The sequence below is a fragment of the Podarcis vaucheri genome, assembly GCF_965113315.1.
Source record: "Podarcis vaucheri genome assembly, chromosome: 3".
Classification (NCBI taxonomy): domain Eukaryota; kingdom Metazoa; phylum Chordata; class Lepidosauria; order Squamata; family Lacertidae; genus Podarcis; species Podarcis vaucheri.
Window position 1 is genome coordinate 58,873,435 of NC_138761.1, and position 16,236 is coordinate 58,889,670.

The following is a 16,236-nucleotide window of genomic DNA, read 5'->3' on the forward strand; positions in this document are numbered from 1 at the left end:
CCAATTCTACATATTTTTTTCTGCACCATAAATTCCTGTAGAATACTCCACATCATTGATCCTTGGAATTTGAGGTTGTGCTATGTGAGTGTGGCCAGAAATAAAGGGCATGCAGCAGCTCATTGCAGCCAACATGCTACTACCCTGCAGGCCAGGGTAGAGATTTTTTTTCACCCCTGAGGACTGTATTCATTCATGGGAAAGTGGTTGAGGGCCATATGCAGTGGGTGGTGCCAAAGCCTGAAGTAGGTGAGACTAAAGCCCATTCACACACACTGTTTCCTTTCGTAGCTTGGCTTCCTTGCTGTGTTCCGAGAAAGGAGCACAGCGAAGAAATGTAGAAGGGAAGAGATCACCAAGCGAGCATCTCTCTCCATTGTGAGCTCTCTGCAGGTCAAGCAAGGAGGAGGTGAGGGAGAAGGGATATGGCTTGGGGAAAATGAAAGAGGTTGGGTTAGGAGACTCGTGGAGCAGAGGTTCCCCATTTCAGCTGTAGGCCATGAAAATTGTGTTTTCCGCCCCCCTGGCAATTCTGCGCATAATGCCAATGGTTTCTTTTAGCAGATATAGATGTATTAGCTATCATTTTATAACTTCAAGGCTTGAAAATAGTACTGCACTCTGAGGAGGTGCCTATTATGATGGTCTGCAAGCTTCAGATTGGTGCAGATCATCACAAGCTGATCCTTTATTTTGTGGGGGGAAGAGAAATGCTGAAAGCACCAATGTTTCCAGCATTACCTTCTGGGTTTATGATTAAAGTGCTGGTTATGATCCACCCTTAATGTCCTAGTTGCTGTTGGAGTGACTGCCTCTTCTCTTACATCCCATTGGCATCTCCTAAACCTGATGCTTGCTATAGCCTTATTTGAGTATGCTGCTTGCAGATACACCCATACTCATAAGTGCATTACACTCCACTCCCACCCAGCATCACTCCCTGTCACCTTCCACAAGTTGGAGGGCCAAGTCTAAAATGAGGGTTGGGGGTGTGTGAGCTCCTTTGCACATGGAGGCATGTATATGCCAGCAGCATTTCTGAAGAGGGCTTACCTGTACACTGAGTTTATGACCACAATGTCTGTAGAGATGTGGTCTGAACAGTGGCTCTATAGTTGTAGAATTCCTTTCCCCCTGTGTTCATCAAAGTCCAAGCATATTTCAGGAATGTAGGACTGGGTGATCCCAAGTAGCTGAGATCTTAATAACCGCTTTCCAAACGCTTAAGCACTTTGTGTGCAATTCAGAGTAATTAAAATCAATGGTTGTTTTGCAATTGATTTTAATAGGATGCGACTACGTCCCTGGAGTCTTAAAATAATCCACGGTGCATTTGCAACGAAGGCATAAACTTGTTTATTCAATACTTGCTGGAATTCTCTGGAAAATCCAGGCAGTACTTTTTGTACTTGAAATGGGAACAAAAAGTATAATTGCAAAATGCACTTCATAAAGCCTGGGAGCAGAAGGTTACACAAAAGGGCTTTTGATATTCCTGTAAGAGAAGCTGGACCAAACATAATATTTTTATTTTTTATTTAGCAGCATTTATATAGTGCTTAACCATCCATAAACTGTAAGTGGTTTACAGAAAATCCGGTTTCAAAGAACTGGATGCCACCCATAAGATTTCCTTTAGCCAGTATCTGAATTGTTGCCATATTATGGAATGTTTTAAATGCTGGTGTGCAAGATGTCACGAACTGAACTCAAAGTCTGTTGAATGAAGTGGGATATCAGCCTGACTCAAAGAAATCTGTGTAGGTGCTGAGGACAGGAAGAGCTGTGTGATACTGTCAGGAAACGGGATAGGCTCTCCAGGTTCCCCCTCCCAGCTGACTCCTTGGAATGTGGGATATTAAACCTTGGGCCTTATTCAAGCAGAACACGAGGCTCTACCACTGAGCTATCTTCCTCAAAGAGGTTAGATAAGGTTGGGATAGAGAGCAATATATATATATATCTCAATAGTGCAGAAATTAACTTGGTGGAACATACTCCCTCAGCCTTAATTCCCCATCTTCTAGGGATACTTACTATATGTGGTGAGGGACACAGCAGGCTAATTTCTTCTGGCCCTCCCTGACTAACCAAGTCTCAGCTGCTCTCAACTGTAGACTTAACTTATAGAGTCATGCAGTTTGCTGGACTTCGCTGGATCCTGTTTCTTCCTCCCCACCTCCTCCACCCCATAGTGAAAATGAGAACTACAGTCGTACCTCGGGTTACAGCCGCTTCAGGCTGCGTTTTTTCGGGTTGTGAACCGCCAAAACCCGGGAGTACCGGAACGGGTTACTTCCGGGTTTCGGTGGTTGCGCATGCACAGAAGCACTAAATCACGCTTTGCACATGCACAGAAGTGCCAAATCGCAACCCGCACATGTGCAGACGCAGGTTGCGAACATGCACCCCGCACGGATCATGTTCGCAACCTGAGCATCCACTGTACCAATAGAAAACCGATGGGGCATTGGAGGAAATGATAAGCACTTAGTGAATTTAGACTGACCTTCCAAAGCATACAACTATCAGCAGTAAAACATAATCACATTCAAATCTAAATAAATAAATAAATAACATAACATAACATAAGTAATTTCCTATGAAACATCCTTAATATATCTTATTAAAGATTTGGGTATGACACAGATGAAAGCCACAGGATGTGAGAAAAGAAACATTAAAAGTCCATTTGAAATCTCTTTAGCTCATTACTACTGTCAAACACCAAAGGGACTCCTATTTAACACTCACCTTATTTTTGTGCTTTTATTAAAACAACCCCTTGACTTGTTCTGTTTCAGGGTCCAGGTCAATGTCATAGAAGCAAGGCCTTGTAGGCAATCCTGGCATTGTGCTCATCTAGGGGAACAATGAACTAGAAGTTACGGTCCTGCAATTGTAAGCTGATAACCACACTGTGCATATACACCTATGATGAAGTGAAAGACCATATTGTTCTTCGTGGGCTCATAATTTCACATGCATTGAAATGAAAAGAATCAAGCCATCTGTTACTCCAATCCCTTTTGCTAAATCAGGTTCAGAAACTTTAAACAGATTCACTTATGCCTCAGATTGCTTACAAATGTGTACAAGAACTTATGGAAAAGCAAAGTAAAAGCTATACTGTGTGAAACCCTGTGGTGCAGAATTTTAGGAAATGGTGCATTCTTCAGGAGGAATATGGCAAAGGAAGTAGGAATGTAGATAGTTAACAACAAAGAAGACATTCAGATAAATGCTGTACTAACAGAGAGGCCTGCATTCTGTATTAGGCTCCTCTAGCCAAGACACATTTGAAAATGAGTTATCAATACCTAGATGCTATTTAATGCACACTTAGAGGTTATAGGCACATAACAGCATTTCCAACATCAAACAATTGTTCTGTAAACAGAAATAACCTTCCATAAATAATAAGTTAACTCATTACACAAGTAACAATAATGTTATACAATATTTTATAATTAGTTGAAACTAATTTTGGCCCTGATAGTGCAAAATGGTTTAGATTAATGTTTGTGTCAGCGAAAAGACAAAGTTAACTATATGAAGGCTCAACACAAATTCTACAGATGTTCCTACATTTAAAATTATGCTGAATGAGAGGAATGCTCAACCCTTCCCAGCTTCCCCTGCAAATACCCTCCCCATTTTATCCCATCCCCATAAGCTCTGAAACAGGAAGGTAGCCCAGCTGGAGGAAACAAGTCCCCTGGGAGACATTTGCAGGAAATTATATCTGTGTGTGTATGTGTGCTTAAGGGGGTTAAGTACTTCTCTTTTCTTTCCATGAATTTTTCCTGAAAGTTTTCCTTCCCTTTATTCCCGTTATGTCAGTATTATAGGGTTGGGACGATACATTTGCTAAGAATGTCTCTTAGCTCCATTCTAAGATCATAATGATGGGAAACAAGACCATTTCTCTCAGTGCACAAGCTGTCACTGGCAGAATTCAAAATCCCTTACTAAAAACTAGATTAATACAGAATTAAAGAGAACCACTGCCAATTTAGAACAGCTTGCCAAGCGTAATCTCTTAAAATAAAATGTCTGCTTTCACTAAACATAAAGGATTTCTTTTTTTGGCAAAAGTGGGAGCACCACTAGGATCCTCCAGAGATACACATTTAGAGCATGTGTGCAGTGCCTCAATTTGTATTTGGATGCCATGCAGCTAATTTCCCTTTAAAACCAAAGATGCCAGCTTAAGCATGCTTTCTTAAAAGTGTGCTTAATATGTTTACGGTTCAGTTCTCAAATTCATAGTATGCCATTGTTTTGTTAAAACTAATGATACTTTGTTGTTTGCTAGTTATTAGTTGAAGTTAAATCTATTTCTTACTGGGCTATTCCAGAATAAAAGATTCTGTCAAATTTCTCCTCTGATTTCATTTAGACACAAAAAAGTCTAAAGCATTTCAAAGTGCAGGTTTTGTGCCACAATCATCTCTAAACCAAAGCCAATACATTTGCTTTGACAATATGTCAGCAAAGTGGGTTACACAGATCAATAATCGCCTCCTTCCCTCAGCACTGTTGCCCCTTTCCAATCAGCAGTGGCAATTTATCATTTAAAAAATCTTAACTGCAGAGCTCTCATTTATTTGGTTCTTAGTTAAGGGCTTTCTGCAGGCACTGCTCATATGTATTCATTGTCCTGTATCAGGGCTCCTTAGTTGGCCCCCAAGTCCTCTCTCTAACAGAGCAGCCAATCTTCCCTAAGCAGGGCTGGCTGTAAATGCCAGTCAGCTAAACGGTGCTTAGAGCCAGCCCCCTGCAGGAAACGCTTCCTTCAGCAGCATGGTTCAATTTCACACTGTGCAGGCAAAGGGTCTGAGGTTGGAAGTTGGAAGTTGCTGCCAGTCACCACCAGCAGTTGCAAACCTTGCTTCCTTTACCTGCAGTTTAAAATTAAGCCATGTCAGCAAAGGAAAACACTGCTCCTGGCATTATGGTGACGTCAGCTGGATCCAGTTCCTCACTCCTGTCCTATATGTCAATAGCAAACTCATTCTTCAAGTGTAGTTCCTGATACAGGGGTACAGGGGAGAAACCATTCACACACAAGAAGAAGGCATCAGCAGGCTTGGGAGAACTCCAAGCTTTGCAAAAGTACGGGAATATTTTAATAGAAAACACAGAAGGAAGGGGCGTCACAAGAATAGCTCAATGAGACTACAGTTGCTAAGTGGGCATGGGATGCTGTCTGACTTGTAGGCAGACGTAGAAATGGGAGGGAGGGAGGGGAGAGAGGATGAATGGAATAGAAAGAAGTATCCTGGAAGAAGACATGGCTAGCTGGAACCCTGGACAGCTCCACACACCGCAACGTTTTGTTGCAGAATCACTTGTGGAGAAGAATAAAGAATTTGGTGAACACAGAAGGTCCACCTGATATTCTGAAGCTTCAGCCAACCCCACCTACATTGAACAAATTGCAGCCACAATTAGCAGAAGAGCAGGTTTTTATTTTACCTTTTGAAAAATGGAAACATTCTCAAACGACTAGGTGCACCACAACTTCTGCACAGTGAAGTACACAGTACACATACTCTGCAAATAAGCAACTTTTCCCCAATAGTCCTGGGACTTTAATCAGTTACTTAAAATGGCCCAATAGATTTGAGGTATCGTGTTCCCATAATAAACGTCAGCACTCCTTGTTATACTCAGTACGACTGGGAAATGGTTAATGCTTAAATAAAAGGAGAAAAATTATGTGAGAGGGGTATAATTTAATTAGGCTTTAGTAGTATAGTTTGGCTCAAAGAAACAAAGGGCATATATACTGAAGCTTTATTCAAGATGGAATTGGTTGTCATAGGCAATCCTCACAAAGCTCCCTTTCCTACAAAAATATAAAAACAAAATCCCAAAACCTCAGATTGAAAAAACAGATGCTTGGGGCAGGCAAGATGGGGCTGCCTTGGAAAAGAGTCAAGATTTTAAGAACTCTAATAATTTCAGACTTTCAGGCAACATTCTTTTCCCAAAACAATTGATAATACCTAAACAATTCTTTAAAAACATAATCTCGCTGTATACATTTAGTACCTCAAAACAAATACATGGGTTTATGAAAGCCATTAATCACAATTTTAAGCAGTTGGGGTGGGGGGAGATTAATAATGCGCTTTCCTGAAGTTCTGCTTGGATTTGACTACATTCTTAGCCATAGGTAAGAAGGTACTAAAACCATCACCACAGGAACCAGTTTAGCCATGAATCATGGATACAGGGGGGGGGGAATGCTATCAAAACCCCACCCTTCCTATCCAGGTATTTGTTCAGAGATACTTTATAAAAATCAATTTCATACAAAGAGATGTAAATATCTAAATAAATAGTTACTATGATGTTTCTCAAGTAGTAGGCTGGGCACAAGTGAGATTCATGAGCCACCACAATCCATCTATGCATTAATATAGTGAATTTTACATGCATAGTAACATTTGAAAAGCACAAAATACATTGTGACAAATAAAGTTAAGAGATGCTTCATATATCCTATTCTCTTTATTGTAATCTGTTATGTTTTTAATGTATTTTTAAATTGTTATAACACGCCCTGGGGCTTTATGGTGAAGGATGGGTAAGAAATAGAAGTAGCTTATATGTGGGAAATCGGAGTCTCCATCTTGAAATTAAGCAGTTTGTATAAGAATTTAGCAGTGTCTGTTTTGAGCCAAATTCTGGGATTAGAACACAGTTGGGGACACTTTTCATCTGTCACTGCACATCTGTTAGTAACACGCTAATGACAGGAAAACTCATTTATTAGGCCTGTTAATGTGAAGCAAACTAATTGTTCCCTGAAGTAACAATTCCTGAATACAAATGTTCATATTTAGCACTAGTCCCCTAACTGCTTTTCTAATAAAATATTATTTTACTATGTTTTCTGCTAAGCAGCCAAATAAAATTGTTTTACTAGAACAGCCAAAGGAGGAAACAAGCGGCTGTGTAATCCCAGCCACGGTATAGAAAATACTTCTTCCAAGATTTCTGTTGAAATCTCAACTTGGATGTGGACTTACTGGGTGACCAAGACAAGTTAATGCCTGAAATTCTGCTCCCCAGTCAGTTAAACAGAAACAGCACTCCCCTCCTCTCCTCAGAGGGGTATCCAAAGAATTTTTGGCACCCATCTGACTTGAGAGACAATGGAGTAAGCCTCAGGGGGTGAAGTGAAACCACTGTGTTACCAGCACTGAAGTGACCTCCCTGGGGCACACACACTCCAGGGAAAGCCTTTTTAAACCAAAGGTCTTCAATACCTGCCTAAATATCAAATTGGTAGCAATTTGTCTAATTTCATTTGGTACCAGGTTGGGCCTGCAACTCTAAAAGTCCACTAAATGTACCTGTAGGGCATAAGCTATACAGTGGTACCTCTGGTTAAGTACTTAATTCGTTCCGTAGGTCCGTTCTTAACCTGAAACTGTTCTTAACCTGAAGCACCACTTTAGCTAATGGGACCTCCCGCAGCTGCTGCGCCACCACCGCATGATTTCTGTTCTCATCCTGAAGCAAAGTTCTTAACCCAAGGTACTATTTCTGCGTTAATGGAGTCTAACCTGAAGCGTATGTAACCCAAGGTACCACTGTACTCCCACCAGAGGAGCACAATTGCTCAGCTGGTGAGGTGGTCACATTAGTGTTTAAAGCCTTAACAACTCCAGCCCAAAATATCTGAAAGGCCACTTCCTTCTCTGTAGACCCTTAGTTTCTAGAACTCCATCCCCACAGAGGTGTGTCTGGAAACATCATTATGCCATTTCCCATGAATGCTGAAGATGTACCTCTTTACCCTGGCTTTTAAGTTGATTTTAATGTTGCAGGTGAAGGGTGGGTAACAAATCAATAATCTGCAATCTTACATGCTTGTTCTCTGACCCTACCTATTTGATACTGTGGTGACTGAAGCTATCCCCTGAGCCAGCATTGCTTTGACAAAGTTAGAATCATAGAAGCATAGAGTTGGAAGGGACCTCAAGGATCATCTCGTCCAACCACCTGCAATGCAGGAATCTTTCACTCAACGTGGGTCTTGAACCCACAACCCTGAGATTATGAATCTCATGGTCTACCAGCTGAGCTATCAGAACACATCTTGCAGTTATAGCTACATCTTTGCATATACTAGTTTATTCATTCTCCAACTACCAGGTAGTCAACATGGTACCTTCCAGATACTGGACCACAGTTTCCACTGTTCCTGGCCATTGCCTATCATGACTGGTGCTAATGGTAGCTGTAGTCCAACAGCATCTAGAAGGTGCTATATTAGCTGACCTTGCCCAAACATCCGCAGCTGGGGTTGGTAGTATTACTGAACCACGAAATAAACATATTTAATACATTAAAAAATATGTTAAACTGATTCAGGTTTCAAACAAACAAACCCAAAGGATGATGGGTCCATTTTTCTTAAATCAAAAGGAGCTAGTTTCTGGTGAAGCATTTTTGGCACAGAAGCCTTTCTACAACATCACTGTTTAGCCAGAGGCAAAATCAGCCAGGAATCATCTAGAGTTCAGCTTGCCTCCTATTACTCCCCCTCTTCTGTGACCTCAAGTAAATTAAAGCTTTCCATCATGACAGGGTCTCAAATAATAAGCAGCTCAAGAGTTTTAAGAAATTCTTCAGCATATTTAAGGAAAAGTGATGCCATCAACCGACTAAAGTATTTTCCCACAGAAGGCATCCAAGTAAGTTCACAGTCCCTCCTAGAACGTAACTCCTTGTACATTGCTGGCAAAGCATGCATGTTCAAACCCAGACAGCATTTCCAGCCATAGCTTTTGATTAGAGAGAATAATATTTTGACATTACCATCTGCTGCATATTTTTGTACTTAAATGTACAACATAGCTGTTCAAAAATGGTTGCTACCTTAAACACAGGTATCATTAAAAGAGCGATCATCCATGCCCTTACTACAATTAGTCCCCTGCTACATGACTACGAATTGCAACATGTGACCCTTGGAGGGGTTACTTAGGAGCAAGTTTAAGCTTAAGCCTCTATTAGTTTCCAAAGTTCCAAATATAATTGTTTTTATTCCACAGCTAGCCAATAAGAGTCAGTCAGTATGAGAATCCCCCACCCCCTGCATACCCCAACCCTCTCCTCATCAAGTCAGTGAGGATAATACTTTACACATCTGAAGAAGCAGGCCTGAGTTCATGAAATCTTATGCTGCAATACAGCTCGGACAGAAAAGTCAATTTAAGAGCAGAGTTAGTGTGGCGTGGTGGCTAAAATGTTGGGCTTGAATGTGGCATTATTCAAATCCCTACTACCCCTGTGAGGTCACGAGCCAGTTAATGTTATGTCCCCTGCATCCACACCCACAAGTCAATCCCTGCTCAGTGGGGAGGTGGAACCCACAGCAACCCCTTCTACCCACCCCATCCTTGCCTGAGGACACAGCTCTTCCTGCATCCTCCACTCTGGGGATGACTCCCCCGTAGCTTCTCCTGTTCCACAGCCATGCAACTAAAGTGAGCTACTTAAAAGATTGCACCCAGCTCACCCAAGAGGGTGGAACCACTAGAAGGGAAGCCTTAGCACTCTTCGGAAAACTGGTTCTCAGCTGAAACACCACCTTCCAAAGCTCAGCCAGAAGAGTCCATTGGGAGTAGCTAGAGTCCTGATAGGGCCTGGTTTTACAGGAAGAGACTCTGGGAATCTCTATCATTTCCCTGGTGAGCACCAAGTCCCAGCAGAACATGATAGTGTATCCCAAGCTGAGCCTTCCTCGTAGGGTTGCTTGAGACGAACACATTGCTCTGAATTCCTAAGTCTAATATGCAGATGGAACAATAATAAAAGCCGGATAATTCTCGCTGGAGACTCAAAGCATAGAAATAGGACATTCAGTTCATATTCAGGTCTATCAGAACACAACAATTTAAATGGTAGATTCAAGAGGAGTGCCATTTTCCTGCCTCCAATCTCCTTTTCTCTGTGCCATTTGAAATTGGCAGAATGTATTCAGATTTTTGAAATTGTGTTTACTTAACATTCAAGGGGTGAATCACAAGCTTCACACCACCATCACCACGGTTTGGGTCACATTCCAACTTGCGACTTCTAAAATGGGGAGCCTTCCAAATTAATGAAAGCTCCCCATGAAAAGCTCCCCATTTAGAACTCCATAGTTCTAAATATAACATTGACTGTATATTGGTTTATAAATTATGACAGTAAAAGTAATTGCAATCCTATTCCAAAGCAATACCTCCAGAAGGTAGGAGGCATCATTTTATCAGGTACTCCAGGGCACAAGAAAAAAATTGTGATCTATTATTGTGAGGTCAAGATACCAGAACTGGCATACTGTGTAAATAATAGCCTAAATTACATATTTCAACGTTTCCTTTCATCTGGGTTACACACATTTGCTGGTTTAGTTATTAGAGTTTGGGGTTCCAGCCGCACAGCTGAAGTGGTGCCTGGGTTCTCTACAGCATAATTAAAAGCCTTTATTTCCCCTGCCCCCTGTGTCTTCTGGGGTTACCAGAAGCATGGTAGAGCATAACAGCCCAGTTTTAAAGGCGATCAAAAACAAATTTAAAGCAAAATGTAACAATGATATAAAACACAATACACAATTTTTAATATACCAGTATTTTTTTTCTAGCACGAAGTGTTTTATGTTAGTTTTGATAGTCTGATAAATAGCCAAACAGTATAGAAGGGACAGTACAGGCTGAGTAACTTACAAGTTGAACCCTTTCCCTTGTATACTTCCTGCTTTTGCAGCTGTAACAACCATTTAAAACTAAATCTCTTGCTAGGGAGATTTGCTACAGAGCATCTTATTATGCATTGAATTGTTTAGGTGGCCTCAGTGGCCCAGAGTGCCTTCCATCAGCTTCAGCTGGTGGCCCAGCTACGCTCCTATCTGGACAGGGATAGCCAAACTATTGCTGTCTGTAACCAGTGGCAGAGGAAGCCTCTCCGGCACCCGGGGCGGGGTGAAGCAGGGCAAATTGCCCAGCTGCGCATGCATGGCGCCCATATGGACGGCGCTTGAGCAGCAGCCCATACGGACGGCGCACACGTGCGTCCTTGGCTGCTCTACAGCTGGGGGGGGGGGAGGCAGTGGGCCATCTTGTAACACACACACCCGGGGTAGCACCCGGGGCGGACCGCCCCTCCTTCGTATGCCCCTGCTGGTAACCTCAGGGTTAGATTGCTACAATGCATTATACATAGGGCTGCTTCTGAAGACGGTTTGGAAACTTCAGCTAGTGCGGAATTCAGCGGCCAGGTTGCTCAACAGAGCAAGATGGTTTGAGTATATTACACTCATCCTGGTCCGACTGCACTGGCTACCAATTAGTTTCTGGGCCCAATTCAAAGTACTGGTTTTGACCTTAAAAGCCTTAAATGGCTCAGGTCCGCCTCTTTCCATATGAACCTACCTGGACCCTGAGATCATCTTCTGAGGCACTCCTTTGTGCGCCTCCTCTTCAAGAGGTCCAGAAGGTGGCAACACAAGAACGGCCCTTGTCTTCAGTGGCTCCCCATCTGTGGAATGCTCTCCCCAGGGAAGTTTGCCTGGTGCCTTTATTATACACTTTTAAGCACCAGGCAAAAATGTTCCCTTTTAACCAGGCCTTTGGTTGATTTGATTGACATCCTATGCCCTTTTAAAATGTGGGGGTTTTTTGGGGGGATGTTATTGGGTTGTTTTTATTTTGATTATATATTTTGTGGTTTTATATTTTGATTTAATGCTGTGAACCGCCCTGAGACCTCTGGGTATAGGGTGGCATAACAACAACAACAACAACAACAATAAAATGAATAAATAAAAAATGCATTACATTAGTCATTTATTAATTATTATTTTCATCCTATTTTATCCTATCCTCCCAGAGGAGCCGAAGGTGGCAAGTAACAAGTGCATGCTCTCTCTCTCCTTTATGGCAATTATTATTATTTCTGTGTATTAGAAAATGAAAATATCTTTTTAAAAAAATCTTGGGGGGGGATTAAAAACCATTCCAATACACATGCAGACTGGGAAAGATCTCAGCTTTCTTTTTTGAAAGAAAAAGAACTTCAGTAGAAAGAAGAAACAACAGAGAGAGTTCCTGTCTAATATTCAGGGGCAGGGGATTCCCATAGCTATGATTCCTGCATTGTGTGGAATAGACCTCTGAGTAGACTGAGTAGGTATGAAAGGTGTGAGACAATATTTCAATTATCGTGGACCCAAATTGCAAAGGACTTTACAAACCAAAACCAGAAACAGTAGCTAATTGTCAGTCAATGCAGTTTTCTCAACAGCAGGGTAACGTGGTAATATCCTGCCCCAGTGAGCAGTTGAGTCACTGCATTTTGCACCAGCTGCAGCAACCCACCTGGAGTGGGTTGTAGTAGTAATCCAGCCTGGAGGTTACCAGCACATGGACAACAGTGGTCAGGCTATCTTGGCCCAGAAACAGCTGTCGCTGTCTTATCAGCCAAAGGAGACCCAGAAGCACCCACAGACTGCAAACCTCGAAAGCAGGCAGTTGTCCAATTATCCTGATACAGGAAACATCCACCCATTGCGCCTCCATCTTACCAGGATTCAGAATCAATTTACTGGCCCTTATCCAGCCCACCACCGATACCCGGCATTGTGGCACCTCACAGCACAGCCAGGCGGGCAAAAGAAAAGCACCCACTGCTATTCTCTGAACCTGACCCTGAAGATAGTATTGGAACCACTGCTTAATTGTTTCCAACACCCATCTCACTAAGTTGACTCAGTCAGTATTATCAAAAGCTGCTGAGAGAACAAGGAACAATAACAGGGTTGCACTCCCCTGTGCTTATTCCAATAAAGGCTATACGTTAAGGAAACCAAGGCTGATTCAGTCCCATAATCACGATCCAGCTTTCTATAATTTGATTTACATTTGAGGTACTGTATATTTAAAACAACCACTTCTGAAATGCAAAAATGTGTGCCCTGTGCAGAAACAGCTTAGCACAGTAAAACAGTAAATCATTTTGACTTTCTCTTACTATATGCTAACAACATGGAGATAATGGCATGTTTTTATTTTGCTTTTTTACCATGTTTCTGAAAGACAAAAGGTTAACTTGTACTCGTGTAACCTAAAGTCTATATCCATATCCATCCTTTTGTGGGGGGCGGTTCACATACCCCCTTGAGTCAACATTAATGCTCCAATAAGTATATTTATCTCCCTTTGCCAAACAGATAGCTATAATTTCCTACACAATGGAGGGGAAAGATTGGAACTAATATATCTGTTTGGATAGCTGTGTAATGCATTCCTCTTCTGTTTTTCCTGTACTGCATTTGTAATCAGAGCTCTCTCTCAAAATTCAATTAAATGGAAGCTAATAAAAATTAACTAACTTAGTCTTTTGACAGCAGCATCCCATGGAAGGAATACCTTATTCAATCAGAGGAAAATAGTATAGTAGAAAAAATACAAAGCACATTCTCTCGCGCGTTCCTGCTTTGACCTCACTTAAAGTCCTTTCTCAACATTACATTTGTGATTTAGGAACAGCGACAGCAGGGCACCTCCTCATACCACCAAGGGAGCCAGGAGACCTGGGCCACATGGAAGGATCCAGTGGCATGGCTTTCTCTCTATTAGCATTAAGCCAGCTTCTGAAAGGGGCTATGCTAACATGGAGAAGAATAAAAGTTGAAATTGCCTCCTGCAAGTTTATTTCTCAGGCTATAGGCAGGCTAATGCCAAACCTTGCTTGAACAAAACTATGCTTTACAATAATGATGTCAGATTAACAGAAGAGAGAAGAGGAGGTACAGTGGTAGATCTGGTTCTGTAGGTCCGTTCTTAACCTGAAACTGTTCTTAGCCTGAAGCACCACTTTAGCTAATGGGGCCTCCTGCTGCTGCCGTGCTGCTGGAGCACAATTTCTGTTCTCATCCTGAAGCAAAGTTCTTAACCCGAGGTACTACTTTTGGGTTAGTGGAGTCTGTAACCTGAAGCATATGTACCCTGAAGCGTATGTAACCCAAGGTACCACTGTATATTGATTTTATAAAACAGAAAACTGAGCTGTAAAAACAACTTATTGTTGCTTGTGGCTGCACTGCGTGGGCAGCCAACATCAGTGTGTATATGGGAGAGAAATGAATGGGGTTTATCCAAGGGTACTACTGGAATACTTCACACACATGAAGCCTGTTGGAATAAAAGGATCCTAATGCGACATTGTGACCTGAGGGATAGCTCAGTTGGTATATCTACTCTTATCTGAGAGCCGAGACTAGGAGTCCCCTGACACTGTGAACCGCTCCAAATCACATCCTGCATTGGTATGTTTGAGGGAGAATACTGTAAGGCATCAATGGGAGCTTGTATAATGTGAGAATGCAACTTGATCATTAATTGCTCAGGTCAGTCGCTGGATACCTGAAAGTGTACGGCAAGGCAGTCTACTATAGCAGCACCTGCTGCATTTCAAAAAACATATTTATGGTATTGTCAGGGGTTCAGGAGCAGAGGCGAGGGAAAGGGAGGAAACAGAGAGCGAGGGGGAGGAGGCAGAAGAAAAGATGAGTGATGACGACGACCCGAGATCTCCGAGTCTTTCCAGTGAATCAGAAGATTCACAAAAAGGAGCACCAGTGGCCAGGGCAAGGGGGGAGACTAGGGGGACACCCCAGGAAGATAGAGCCAGAGGGGACTCAGAGGAGAGCAGTTGGAAATCGGGACCAGCGTCACCGCCAGAGAGCAGGGATGAGGAAGGGCGCCAGGGCTCAAGCGCTGGCAGCTCACAACAGGAGGGAGGGCACGAGTCAGGAGTGGCCACACCTCCATCGGGGAGCGAGGAGACGGTTAGACGGAAGGTGGAAGGTTGGGCACGCGCGCCAAGTTCAAATGCACAGGAAAGTGGCGCAGTAGGCAGCCCGGAAAGGGAGCCAGGTCCTAAAGCCCGGCGCAAAGAGACAGAAGGGTCCGGGGGGTCAGCGTCAGAAGAATCCCGGAAGGAAGAGACCCCGGGGGGCAGAGGGACCCAGAGGAGAACTGTCAGGCGGAAAAGGTGGAGCAGGGCTAGGATATTAAGTTGGTGCACAAGGGGCGGAGACTCAGACGGAGCTTCGCCGATCTAAGCATAAGACGTAGAGTTGCGCGCAGCAGCTTGAGAATGGAGACTGTAACTCAATAAAGACTTTTATTTAATGATCGCTGGCTGGCGTGATCCTCTGTGAGCTAGGATCTGGAAGCAACCCTGACAGGTATTTATCAGATTTAAATGATTAATCAACATTTAGGGACTAAAATGGCCGACTAGTAAAATGTAAGTTATTTGTACAGCTGTCCATTTCTTTCTCCTTTAATAACACTGTATTTAATAATATATTGAACTTTTAAAAAGAAACACACACATGTCCTTTCTAATTATGTGTTGTTTGTTCTCCTATTTATTATCATCATCATTAGTAGTAGTAGCAGTAGTGGCATCAATTTTATACAGTGCATAACATAAGCTAGCTACTTACTAGCCATGCAAGACATTGATTGTTTTTCTTTGCTAACTACAGTAAAAAACGGAAGAGCAAATCATGAGGAGTAACTCGCTAAAGATAGAGAAATAAACTGAATTACAGCTAAAGCAGGAAGTCTAAAATATGTTAGGAGGTCATTTGGCTACCAAGCCAGGAAAATGATATTACGGCAGAGAATTAACATTCTGCAACAGTCATCTTGCAAAGGCCAAACACAAACAAATGCATCATTAAGAGGTTTTAGAGCAAACCAAGGAACTTTAGGTACTTCCAATACTTTAGGTACTTCTAATACGGAATTTTAGGTTTTCTGGTTGTTGTTCACTTTTAACGTTCTAGCCTAAACATACCTGTTGTCATAATCTTCATGCATGCCTTGCATTCCAATTGCCTCCTCCTTTTCCTTGCTCTCTTCCAAAGCCACTTTAGTCTTTTTTTTTTTTTTTAAGTGTCATGACCAGAACTGAGCACAAAAACACCATCTGACATTTCACGGAAATGAAAATCAACTGACAAATCTGAATGTGATCTAGTACATAAATGTTATAAACATTCAATTATATCTCCTTCAAGTATCCCATGACTCAAGTCTTTCACAACTAAAATTCACCTTTGATCTGTTGTGCTTTGTTTTGCTTTTCAGGAGGTGCATTCCTGCATTCTGGATAACTTTAGAGCATGGGTTTTAAAAAATATTTCTAATGCAC

General features: G+C 42.2%; 1 protein-coding gene and 1 long non-coding RNA gene across 3 annotated transcripts in view; one reads left to right on the plus strand and one right to left on the minus strand.

Annotated features, from left to right (window-relative positions):
- MTHFD1L (methylenetetrahydrofolate dehydrogenase (NADP+ dependent) 1 like) overlaps positions 1 to 16,236 on the minus strand; it is a 109,140-nt gene that overhangs the window by 1,524 nt on the left and 91,380 nt on the right. The window contains exon 27 of the mRNA XM_082215222.1: positions 2,755 to 2,862. Coding sequence (XP_082071348.1) covers positions 2,773 to 2,862 — 90 coding nt within the window. The 3' untranslated portion in view covers positions 2,755 to 2,772. The remainder of the gene's footprint in view (positions 1 to 2,754; positions 2,863 to 16,236) is intronic.
- The window catches only part of LOC309528119, a 28,109-nt gene that overhangs the window by 477 nt on the left and 11,396 nt on the right, over positions 1 to 16,236 (plus strand). For both annotated transcript variants that reach the window (XR_014217527.1, XR_014217528.1), the window contains exon 2: positions 2,805 to 2,901. This is a non-coding gene — a long non-coding RNA (uncharacterized lncRNA). The remainder of the gene's footprint in view (positions 1 to 2,804; positions 2,902 to 16,236) is intronic.